Genomic DNA, 12,965 nt, shown 5'->3' on the forward strand with positions numbered 1-12,965 from the left:
TGGCTTTTTTTTTTTTTCCACTCTTGTCCAGATTTTGAACTGTGCCCATTACCAAATCTGCTCAGTGTCCCTCCTTTAGATGCTGGTCTCTGTCACAGCTGTTTCTTTGGAATCTCTGTATTGCTCTTTCCTCTGGCTCTTCTGGACCTTCTCAAGTCCTCCTCATGGTGTGTCCCCTCAGTTTCTAGCAGCCATGCACCATTCAGAGGCTGGTGGGGCATTTCAAATACAAAATGCAGTGAAGTCCTTGGATGCTGTGCTTTGGTGGCTTCTGCATCAGACGTTTTCCTTCTGAGAACACCTTATCCTTGTCTTCTCACATGATGCTGGAACATAGGAGAATGATCAAGCTACATGAGGGTCTGAGGAGGATTCACTAAGGGAAGGTAGCCGTGATGTGGGTGTAGGCTGTCTTTGTCCCCAAATCCCTAAAATACTTCTATAGTATTACATGACAAAATTCCCATGACAAGATTCCCACTTTCAAAAGTTGGGAATCTCCATTTTATAGACTCCTGGGGCAGATTTTAGTAATCAGATATAATTGTTGACTCTTCTTATCAATATCTCCCTCATATTTTTGACCTGGCTAGCAAATTTATTTTTAAAAGGTGGAGCTGGAAAGAATAGAGCATGCAGGATGGAAGGAACAACTGCAGTTTCCCTTTGCTGGGGACTGTTTATAAATATTCCTCTAGAGGTGACAGGGACGTAGGGTCACAGTGACCTACTGTCAGAACAAAAGGGACCCCCTTCTCCAAAAGACAATGAGCCAGAATTAAGTCCAGGCTGCAAGGACATCACATGTGCACAGGCCTGTCTGAAGGAGCAGAGCTTTCTCAGGGTACGTGGTCTCCATTCCCAGCCACTGTCAAGGCTATGGCCGCCCCAGGGCCCCATCCTTAGGCTCTGGCTCACCTCTTCTCCGTGATTTACTTTTTCTTGACTCACTCAGGACCGTTACGCTTTCCCATAGCAAGTTCATGTTTTGTTTTCTTAGATAACAAGGTTTGCTGTAGCTATAAATTTAATTTATGGGCTGGGGTTGTAGCTCAGCGGTAGAGTGCTCACCTAGCACGTGCGAGGCCCTGGGTTCGATCCTCAGCACCACATTAAAAAAATAAAGGTGTTGTGTCCAACTACAACTAAAAAATAAATATTAAAAAATTAATTTATTAGACTTTTCCTTTATTACCAGCATTAGTGAGGCAGAATTGGCATACAAAACATTGCACATCCATACAAGTTGGTGCATTTGGACATATGGATATCTATGTTACAGTCACCACAATCAAGGTAACAAACATATTTATCACTTTCAAAAGTTTTCTTCTGCCTCTTAGCCTTTTGCTTTTGTAAGACAGCTTAACACAATTGCTTCCCTGATAGCACATTTGAAAGTGCATGGTACCTTGTTAACTACAGGCACAGTGCTGTACAGCAGAGCTTTGGTACTTCCTCACTTTGTATTGTTGCAACTTGATATTCATTGTGTATCAGCTTCCTGCCATTCATTGTCTACTTCTATACCTTTGACTACTTTTGATGCCTCATCAGAAGGAATCATGCAGTATTTGTCTTTCTGTGACTGGTTCATTTCACTTAGTACAATGCTTTCCAGGTCCATCCCCGTCGTGGCAAATGGTAGCATCTCTTCTTTTTCAAGGCTGAATAATATTCCATTCTGCTTGCATACCAACCTTGAATGGCTTTGGTTATGTTGGCTAGATGGACTTTTTCTTTGAGTCTTAGGGCACCAGACTAAGTCCTTAGAGCCTGAGCTGAAAAGTGTTCAGTAATTATCATTCTGTGATGGGTCAATTGTCCCAAAGCAGGACATATGTCCTCCAGTTGTTTGGAGTGAGGTACTCGCTTTCAGGGATAATTTTTTTTCATGGTTTGAGGGGAGTCTTTAGAGTTTAAACCCGATCTTGTGCTTCCCAAAGACTTTCCTTTCTGGTAGCCTCATAGTGGAGCCCCTGAAATTCTCTTAGCATCCTACAAAAGTTATTAAGGAAGAAATGCTGATTAGCTTTGGCAGTCAACTAATAAGTTAGCTTTTGTTGATGTTTTTGAATTTTTAAAGTTTACTTGGAAAATAAATATCCCATAGTTTCCACAAGCATAAAGCTAGTCAAAGTAATATTGCATAATAAGTAAAAACAAATCCAAATTCTGAGATTAAAAAAAAATCCCCTAAATTCTAATGGTCAAATTCCCCTTAGAGAACTTCATTATTCTCTGCAGGAATAAATTGTAACACAGTGTAATTACTGAACTTAATTGTCAGGAAGAGCTGAATCTCAGTAAATTTTGGCATTAGCCATTCACCTTATAAGGTTTGCTTGCCAGTTGGCATTTAAGAGGACATGTCAGTTGCAGCTGTGTCTCTGGGCTTTTGAAAAGCTTGGGTACCAAATAGTTTTGGAGCAGTTGGCTGAGCACTTCTTGTTTGTACAAGTGACTAAGTGCCTCCATTTTCCAATCTCTGAAATGGGGATAATGATGAAACCGAAGTTGTAAAATCCTTTTGAGCTCTATAGATGAAAGGACCTAGGTAAGTATAAAGTATTGTTATTAAAATAATAGAATCTCTAATTAAAAGGAATAGGCTATTTAGGGTTCCTTGTAAACTCACTAATCGGGGGTCGTTAAGCCTATTTAGCCTAATAGCTTTCTGAGGTTGAGCTGATGCGGTGCGTGTAGGAACGTGTGGGGTTCAGACAATCTAGTCCTAAGTAGGCAGACAACTTTGACTCTTTAAATTTAATTTTTGCTCAAGGACATACTCAATGGTAGATTGGTATCATCTATCCCCACCCCGTCTATTTCCCAGCAAGAACATGATCATTCTAAAATGTCCCTCTTTTTTTTTTAACTACTGGTGGCTTAAGGGAAGAAAATTAATCATGTTAAATTGACCTAAGAGCCTACCAGGAACCAGAATGAAAGAAGCGAATATTTCTGGTGCTGGGTTTTCACGTCGTTACGTTTTCCGATCGACTCCATCATCTCCACAAGTTCTTTAGGCAGGATCTGTAAGCTCAACAACGAAAGAGACCCGGCTGCAGAGATCTGGTGGTTTTTCTGAGACCTGTTGAAACGGAATTGTTCTCTTTTAATTGAGTAAATCTCTGGGTCACAGATGAGCTCAGATGCAGAGAAACGCCTTCTCGTTAGTATTTAGCTGGTAGCTGATCACCACGGTAGGGAGGCAGCTGTGATCTCCTGAGTCAGGCTAATCGTGTGGTCTTCGTCATCCCACGGAGTGTGGTTTCTTCCCATTTCACTTTTCCCACAGACATGAGGGATGCTTCAATGGGCATAAGCCCTTCATCTCCATCAGGCACCAGCACTGTGCCTTATTTGTGTTGGTACCCCCTGGTGGCACAGCCTTATATTTAGCTTTTCACTGATTCTTCCAGTGCCAGCCCAGCCAGCACACAGAGAGGGGGATGAACCCAGTGTCATTCTTAAGATGTGCTTGGTGTAGTGATAAGTGAGACAGATACAAAAAACAAAAACTTGCTATTCTTTTTGATTAGTGGCATCTAAAAATACTAGGGATGCTACCAGACATCTGGTATAAGACAGACTCTGTACCAGGCACCAAGCTGTGCGCTCTGTGTATTAATGTACTTGTTTTTCAGAAGAGCTGGGTGAGATAGAACTCTTGTACCTGACCACAGGCTCTGAGAGGTTAAGTTCAAAGTTGCCAACTCATCTGAATCAAAGTACAAAAAGTTATAGGAGCACAGAGGAAGGCGTGCTGAGATTTTTTTTCTTTCAAACTTTACTTTTAGAACAATTTTAGTTTCACTGTAAAGTTAGCCATTAGCTAACTTTAGGAATTGCCCATACCCCCTGTGCCCAATCCTCCCCTATGCACAGCCTTGCCCACGATCAAGGCATGTCTAGTTTGACTGCTCCACAAGTAGTGATGGTCAGGGAATTATTTCCTTCATAAATTATCAGTTATCGATAATTTCATTTCTATCAACCAAGAGCAATCACAATAAAGAAAGTGTATAGTTGCAAAATTCACCAAATAAAGTTGCAAATTACTCAACTTCAACAACACGACCCCCAAGATTCAAAAACAATTTTTGCACCTTTATCTATTGGTATGTATTGAATTTACTATTATAAACCTTCAGTGTGTTATTTCTTAGCATTTAAAAATATTTTTAGAATGGTTTTAGATTAAAAAAAAATTGAACAGAGAGGACATATACCCTGCACCCCTCCGAGGTCCCCCGCATCCTTCACTGTGCACATCCTTCCTGCACTGGTATGACTGTGTGGTCAGTGACACATCAATATCACCAGGTTTCTTAGCATTTTGCAGCAAGGAACGACTCTCCAATTGTAGAGCAGTGACTGTACATTTACCTCCCATCATCTAACCCAGCTCCAGGAAGACAGCTGGAAGTTTAACCAAATTCTCCTCTGGATAGTTAATACTCTTCAGGCACAGAATTTTGCTCAATCACATGTTGAAAAATTTCCTTTTACTGTAAAATCTGCCAGTCTAGGTTTAATCAAATTTGTTGTTAATAATAGAGATTGTAGAATTTTAGTAAGGTTGCCTGAGGGAAAATGAATAGATTTCAAGTTCCATGAAGCTGGAAGCATCCTGTAAATCGAATAGTATTATAGTATCTGCTCAATAAATACTTACTAATAAATACCATGTATTTAATAGCCTTATTCCAGTCATCCACATACATTTCATTATTTAACTCACACTATTAAAAAAACATGATTTTCAACCTGGAAAAATAATTTTTAAGTATTTTTGCCTATTTTCACTTATGTTCTTGCAGGGTACTGAAACGGGAAAATACAAAAAACTGACATATCTAAGAGTAGCTAAAATATTTTTGTATGTAACAAGGGAGCATAGGACCCAAATAACTATTTTTGTATTTAGTTCTCCCTACCTATTGTATTTTTAATGAAATTTTCTTTTCTATCAAAAAAAAAAATCTGTTGGGTTAATGAAAAGGGAAGCCTCTGCATTTTCTTTGCAGGGTACAAGCACAAATGACTTTGTGTTCATGCTGTTTCCTTTAAAGGATCATACAGGAGGACTTGTCTAGCTAAGCCTGTGTGAGGCCCTGGGTTCAAGGCCACCATTAAAACAAAACAAAACAAGCAAACCAAAAAAAAAAAAGAGAGAGAGAGAGAGGAATGACAGTGTGGAGAACCCCTTGTGAAGCTGCAGGGACCGGCTGGTAGCCGGGGCAGGGAGGAATTTAGCAGGACAGGCAAAAGTATTGCAGGCACAGGGAGGGGCACAGAAGTGCATCTGGAGGCCTGTGGTGGAGGGAGAGGGTGAGTGCAAGTGGGTGGTCTTCAGCCAGAGGAGCATCTGGGCCTTTCCACCCACAGGAGTTAAATCTGCTCTCTGGCTCCTCACCTCCTGAGGATGTCCACAAGCAGAAGGGCGAGAGGGAAATCAGAGGCAGGCTAAAAGAATGTAGCCTGAGGCGCCTCTCAGAGACCTGCCTGGGGCTTGGTACCACTGGTGACAAAGCGGGGACAGAGCTGCTGGCCGGAAACCTGCCCGTCAGGGCCGCCAACTCACCTTTACCACCTGCCGGCCACCCTTGATTTCGTCTCAAGGCCGGCTCCTTGGTGAAGTAAACAGCATTTAAATGTCAGATTTCACCCCAATTCCTGGCGGGCAGCTTGTCTCTTTCTATCTTATGGGTCCACTTTTGCTCGGGTGCATTCTCTTCACTCTCAATGTCGCTGCACAGCTCTGAGCCAGCCCTGTGGTATACGCCACGTGGTCAGCCGGCTCCTTGAGGACATCCCGAGGCGGCATGGGGGGACATCAGAAGGGACATGTCCAATTTATGCACTATGGGTGTGTGCATTTGTAAGGAACAGGTTAGAACACGTTGTACGGTATGCAAGAGGCCGTGCAGCACGCATCGGTTTGCTGGGGCTATGGGAACCAAGTACCATGGTGGGGACAGGGTGACCCGGGTGGCCCCAGTGGCGGGGGAGCTTAAACGGTTCTGGAGGCTGGAAGCCAAGGTCGAAATGCCAGCAGGGTTGGTTTTTCGGAAAGTCTCTTGTTGGCTCATGGATGGCGGTCCTCTCCTGGGTCTTCACAGCTCTTTCAACCATGCATGAGTCTTTATTTCCTCTTATAAGGACACCGATCATGGCGAATTAGGTTCCACTTCAATGACCCAATTTTGTTTTAATTACCTTTTAATGTTATTTTTTAAATTCTTATTCTTATTTTGTGTGGTACTTGGGATTGAGCCCAGGGCCTTGAACTTGCTAGGCAAGCGCTTCACTGAGCTTCAGCTCTGGCCCTTGATTTCCTCTGTAAGAACCTGAGCTCTAAGTACTGTTACAGGCTGAGGTACTGGGGATCAGTACTTGTGCATTTTGAGGGGACACAGTTCAGCTTATAACAGTGCTCATGCATTTCATACCCTGTTTCTTTGCTGGGAATATTTCTAGCCAAGTTATTTCTGATGCTCAGTTCACTTGGATTTTGAGAGGAGACTAAGGGAAGTCAATTGACTATTATTTGTTTTGGACTTTATTTCTTCACATTTGTTAAAGCTGGAAGTCCATGATCAAGGTGTCAACAGCAAGGTTGGTTTCTTCTAAGGCCTCTCTCACTGGCTTGCTTCACTGCCAGGCTTCACCTGGTCTTCAGTGTGTGTGTGTGTGTGTGTGCGTGTGTGTGTGTCTGTGTGCACGCTACACATACAAGTTGACTTGTCTTTACCCTTTTCTAAGCACCTTCATGTTCTCTTCAATTCTACTCCAAGATTCCAATTCAGAAATTTCTTCCAAACTATATAACCTACTTTTTCTTTCATCTTTCCCTTTTTATACTAGGAAACTTTGCTGGCTACAACTGTGGAGACTGCAAATTTGGCTGGTTGGGCCCCAACTGCAATCAGAGGAAGCCACCAGTTGTTCGACGGAACATTCACTCCTTGACCCCTCAGGAAAGGGAGCAGTTCTTGGGTGCCTTAGACCTCGCCAAGAAGAGGACCCACCCTGACTACGTGATCACTACCCAGCACTGGCTGGGCCTGCTTGGGCCCAGTAGGACTGAGCCACAGATCGCCAACTGCAGCATTTATGATTTTTTTGTGTGGCTGCATTATTATTCTGTTAGAGATACACTATTAGGTGGGTTTTCCCCTTGGCGTAAGGTTTATTACAGGTTTGTGTTTGCTGGGGAGAAGGGGTAGGGAGTCTTTTGACACTAGTTAATTAACAAGAGAGCAACCTCAAGGCAGGGCTAGGTTTATCAGAGTCACAGAATCACCAAATGCTACCTGAAGGCAGAAGGCAGCAGTTTCTTCCTGTATGTTGGCTACAGACATTTCAAAGGGTTCTCTCCTCTAGTTTGTTTGGTTCAAAGTCTAAGCTGTTCTCCATGAAGCCCTTAATCTTCAAAGGCATGAGTCGGTGAAGTGAGAGCAAGTTCCTTTCCATTCCAGAAAAAAAAAAAATTACAAATCTGGCTATGGAAGCCCTCTCTGACCTCTTCTTCCAATTAGAGGAATTAACTGAACAAGTGCCAAAGCACATGACGCTCCTTTGTGCAGAACTGGAGTTCTCCTGTGGGAGGTGGGCAGTACTTTAACCTCCCGGGTCTTTAGACTGTAGTTATATCATCACTCATGGTTCCCAGGCTGTGTTAGAAATGCCCAGGCTTTTTGGAGTTGTATTGTCAAGGAAAAATACAAGCTGGGTCACAACAATGTTAGAGTTCCTCCTGTTTGGCCTTGCAGACCACGGTTACGTTGGATGCTTGAGAAAACATGAAATGCAAATGATACTTGAGAAATATCAAGGACCCTTCCTGGTCCTGGACAAGAGTTGGACTGGAAGACTGTCTTCTGTGAACCTCATTAACCAAATAGGTGTAGCTTCATCCTGAGTTATTTATCAGTTGAGAGAAGCCATCAGTTTGTTCCAGGAGAATGGATGCATTCTAGATTCTTCTCATGGCAGCTGTACACGCTTAGCTATACCTGTAACTGGTCCTACTTTGGAGTTCCCTCATTGGGATGAGGGTGAATAGAGACATTGAACTCACTTGAAATGGTGCACTTCTCACTTGGTATTGCCCACCTGTGGGCATTCCTTATTCCTTGTCTCTTATGCCTCCTTATTATTACTTTTGGAGGACTTGAAACTTTGTGCTAGATTAAAACACTTAAAAAAATAAAAAAGACTTTGTAATTTTGTAGCCAATGGCAGCAATAGCAGTTTGCTTTTGGTATAAGTCTTTTAAAAACCTGCCTTTCAGGTAAGCATCTGTCTTTCTTTATCGATAGGGAAGGTGGCTCTTCCAGCTATCAACCTTTATAGTTTTCCTGTCATCACTCTGAGGAATTTTTGCTTTATGAGAGGGTAGTCTCTCAAGAGGAAAAGAAAACTTTAGTTTCTGGTCATATCTAGGAATTAAATTTATATTCATGTCTGTTCAGCTCTCTGAAGTTATTATAGGTACTTTGAAAAAGAACTAAAGTTAGCTAAAGTTTCTACATAACCATCAAAAGCTGTTATGAAAGAGGGAAGAAGGATGGAACAGGCAGCCAGGAAGGCATTAAATTGCCCAAAGCGTTTCACTGAATTGGCAGTTCCAGTGGCCAGCCAAATTGGTTTGGATGTAGTTTTCTCTCTCTGGTCTCAGCAACCATGCTTGTCAGCTAGCTGTTGTAGCTGATTGATGGACAAGGATGAATCCACGAAAGTTCTCTTTGGTTCTACAAAAGCTGCATTAGGACTAAGTGTGGTCGAAGTTGCTATATTATTAATTAATCCTTCCCTTATCAATTTATGCATTTGCAAGGAATGGGTTAGAAGATGTCTTTTTAAAAAGTATATATTTCATTTTGCTCTGAATGGTCTACACTTTGGATACTCTCTTTCTTCTTAATGAATTGCTGTTGTGTAATGGGGCTCTTGATGCTGAGCATGACTTGAATTTCCTGGCTTTCTGCTTAAAATTAGGCTTTTAGGAAATGAAAGGAATTTTAACCTAAAAGTGCTAGTGGCTTCTGAAATTCCTTTGTCATTATTGCTACTGTTGCCTTTGAAGAAATAAAAACCATATATAGAAAAAATATAGATATTTTAGAAAAAATATATTTTATCTTTTGTAAACATATTTTATAAGCATATAAACATAAATATATTTTATATTTTATAAACATATAATTATATATATATTTTTTCTAAAGTATTGTGGCTGTATAGACACATCCCAGATAAGGGTTAACATTTTAAATATCCTATTCTGTGATCTCTAATATGTTTCCCAATTATTTTAGGACCAGGGCGCCCCTACAAGGCCATAGATTTCTCACACCAAGGGCCTGCCTTTGTTACCTGGCACCGGTACCACTTGTTGTGGCTGGAAAGAGATCTGCAGGTTGGTCAAAACTTATATGTTTGATACTTCTAATTAGAAAAAAATATATGTGTGTGTGTATGTATTTAATGAGTACTGTACAACATGATGCTTTTTTAAAAAATATGTTTTAGTTGTCAATGGCTCTTTTATTTTATATGTGGTGCTGGGGATCAAACCCAGGGCATTACACATGCCAGGCAAGCTCTCTACCACTGAGACACAACCCTAGCCCTGCAACATGATGTTTTGACATGCTTGTCTTGGTATCCATAGATAAGTGATAACTACAGACAATAAAATTAACATATTCAGGATCTCATATAGCTAACTTTCTTTTTAGTGAGTGTTACGAGTATCTAAGATCTGTATAGGCAAGTTGCAAGTACATAGTACAATATTATGAGGCACAGTCCTCAGGTTGTACCTTAGACCTCTAGACTGATTCATCCTGCACAATTGCAACTTTGTACCTTTAGACCTGCATCTTCCCTTCTGCCTCCCACTGCCCCATCCCTGGTAACCACCAGTTTCTATGTATTTGATTTTTTTTTTTTTTTTTTTAGTAAGTGAGATCATGCAGAATTTTTCTTTCTCTATCTGGCTTACTTCACTTAGCATAATGTTCTCTATGTTCATTTTTATGGTTGCAAATGGTGGGGTTTTCTTTTTTATAAAGGCTGAACAACATTGCATGAATGTATTTCTTTATTCAGCCACCTGTTATACCTTTAATCTCACAATGCATTTGGTCAAGACACCTGCCGGTCTTTACCTTGTATGCCTTCCCATTGCATCTGAAGAAATTTAACGACTGGACCTGACCTTTGCTTTTAGAGACTCACTGGAAATGCGTCGTTTGCTTTGCCGTACTGGAACTTTGCCACTGGCAAGAACGAGTGTGATGTGTGCACAGACCAGCTGCTGGGGGCAGCAAGACAAGATGATCCCACTCTGATCAGTGAGAACTCAAGATTTTCCAGCTGGAAAATTGTCTGTGACAGGTAATGACATATGCATTGCAGTAGAGAGCCCAAGACTGTCTTATGTGGCTGAGAGATGGATGTTGTTTCATTAGAATGATTTCTTCCTCCCTCCCTCTCTTTCTTTCTTCCTTTTTTGGTACCAGAGATTGAATCCTGGGGTGCTTAACCACTGAGCAATATCCCCAGCCCTTTTTTTATATTTTATTTAGAGACAAGGTCTCACTGAGTTCTTTGGGACTTGCTAAATTGCTGAGGCTGGCCTTGAACTTGTAATCCTCCTGCTTCAGCTTCCAGAGTTGCTGGGATTATAGGTATGCAAACTACACCTAGCTAGATTTCTGTTTTTAATGTACTCTATGTAGGGTTTTGTTAATGTTTCTGAAAATAACTTTCCCTTGGGAGGTGGAATTTTTAAAATTCTAAGCTCTTTAGTAAAAAAAAAAAAGTACATATATCAAAATTACACTGTGAATTGAATATGCTTGGCCATCACTTTGAGATCAACTGTTTTAAAATTAGGAGTAGTTCCTGCATTCAGTCAACCTTTGCTAAGTACCAATCATGTTCTAGGGATGCGATACTGCTAGGAATGCAAGATGACTAAAGTACTGCCTCCCTTTTTATATACTTTTGTATTTTGCAAGATAGATTTCTTGTAATGAATTGCCATTTAGTCTGAGAAGTACTATAACCGGTGCACATGCAAAGCCAGGAAGAGAGTCAGGACAAGTCCCCAACGAGTGGAGATGATTGTTCTGAGACTCAAGAAGGCACAGACCTCAGTCAGGTATCAGGGAGGGTGAGGAGAGTGTGGGAGGGTGGCAGGTGTGTCCTTGGTGGAAGGAACATCATGTGTGAAACTAGGAAAGTCTCTGGAAGCAGCCTGCTGTGTCTGGACCATAAGATGCAGTTGAGGGGGATGGGAGTATGTCCTATGAACCCCTAAAGACCACATTAGAAGGTAAGTGACCTGCAGCCTAGGAATCATTCTTTCCTCAAAGACTCCCTGAACCCATTTCTGTCTCTGGGCACAGTACAGTTATCTGACTTTAGGGGGGATGTGTACCGAGACCCCAGTGGATGCCTGAAACCTTGGCTAGTACTAAATCTTATATGCATCATGTTTTTTCCTAGACAGACATTCTTTTGGTAAAGTTTATAAACTAGACATAGTAAGAGATTAACCATAAGTAATAATAAAATACAAGTATAAAAACACTATAATAAAAGTTATGTGAATGTGTTCTTTCTCTCAGAATATCTTAATTCCTTAGTGTATCACAGTTATATTTTCAGATTGGAGTTGACCTCAGGTAACTGAATCCATGGAAAACAAAATTGCAGATAAGGGCGGACAATTGTATCTCAGAAAACAATTTTCCAAGAGGATCCTCTGCCTGCCTTTATTCATTTCTTTTCTTCCAAACCCCCTTTTATTTTTAGTTGTAGTTGAACATGATATTTTTATTTTATTTATTTATTTTTATGTGGGGCTGAGGATGGAACCCAGGGCCTCAAGCAAGCAAGGCAAGCGCTCTACCACTGAGCCACAACCCCAGTCCCCCCGCATGCTTTTAACCCCACTACTCTGCCTCTCCATCTTTAGATTGCACCTGGGCACTGAGCTCAGCACACCTCCTGGCCCATGGCCAGCACTGAGCCTGGACAGGCATGTGTTCTTAGGACCCCATGCCCCATGCCCCTCGACAGGGACCTCATCTTCCACATCCCTCACATGTCCTGCAGCAGGACAGGGCTCCAGGCTCCATGATAAGTGGAATAACCCATCTGTTTTTATCTGAATTTCTTAATTCTATAAAGTGCCATTTCCCATAGTGTCTTGGATATTAATAGGTGATGTGTCAAGAGGTGTTTGTGATCATGTGTTTAGAGAAAGCTGAATTTAAGAGTTTTTTTTTTTTTTTTTAATTTTAGAATATCTCTGAGCCTTAGCTATCCTTAGATAAATGTACTATTATTCTTCAAGAGGAACCTCAGTTGACCAGATCCCAAGACTCTTATTTCACAGCCCATCTCCCTGTAACACACTTTGGGAAATGCTGACTTGGAGGCCTTTCTTGCTTAGTGTTTGGGTTCTGGCTGCTTCTGTCCGTGTGTGTGCTCATTCCATTCTCCACAGCAGACATGATCCCTTAGCTTTTAAAATTCACATTCAACGTCCTGGATTTGATCCTCAGCACCACATAAAAATAAATAAATAAAACAAAGGTATTATGTCTATCTACAACTAAAACAAACAAACAAGCAAACAACAAAAATCCTTTAAAAACCCTCACACAGTAACCTCTTTAAAGCTCTGTCAGTGAACCAGTGGTCTGAAGGTGGAATTCCAGGTCACCATGGCTGTGCAGAATGTGTTTTATGGGACCTTGTCAGCCCCTTGCTTGCCATGTAGCCATCGCACATTTCTGGAGATGGTGTTCCTTCTTTTAAAATGTTAATTATTATTTTAATTGTATAAATTATGGGGTACAGTGTGATAATTTGATATATGTATACAGTGTGTAATAATCCAATTGAGGTAATTAACATTTCCATCTCCTTTAACA

At 41.2% G+C, this 12,965-nt stretch overlaps 1 protein-coding gene across 1 annotated transcript in view; it reads left to right on the forward strand.

Moving 5' to 3' along the window:
* The window catches only part of Dct (dopachrome tautomerase), an 84,054-nt gene that overhangs the window by 49,912 nt on the left and 21,177 nt on the right, over positions 1-12,965 (forward strand). Inside the window, exons 3-5 of the mRNA XM_058582788.1 lie at positions 6,874-7,173; positions 9,330-9,430; positions 10,247-10,413. Of these exons, the coding sequence (XP_058438771.1) occupies positions 6,874-7,173; positions 9,330-9,430; positions 10,247-10,413 (568 nt within the window). The remainder of the gene's footprint in view (positions 1-6,873; positions 7,174-9,329; positions 9,431-10,246; positions 10,414-12,965) is intronic.

Source organism: Marmota monax, unplaced genomic scaffold (assembly GCF_021218885.2).
Source record: "Marmota monax isolate L192 unplaced genomic scaffold, Marmota_monax_Labrador192_F-V1.1 WCK01_AAM20220418_F8-fsc00026, whole genome shotgun sequence".
NCBI classification, from domain to species: Eukaryota; Metazoa; Chordata; class Mammalia; order Rodentia; family Sciuridae; genus Marmota; species Marmota monax.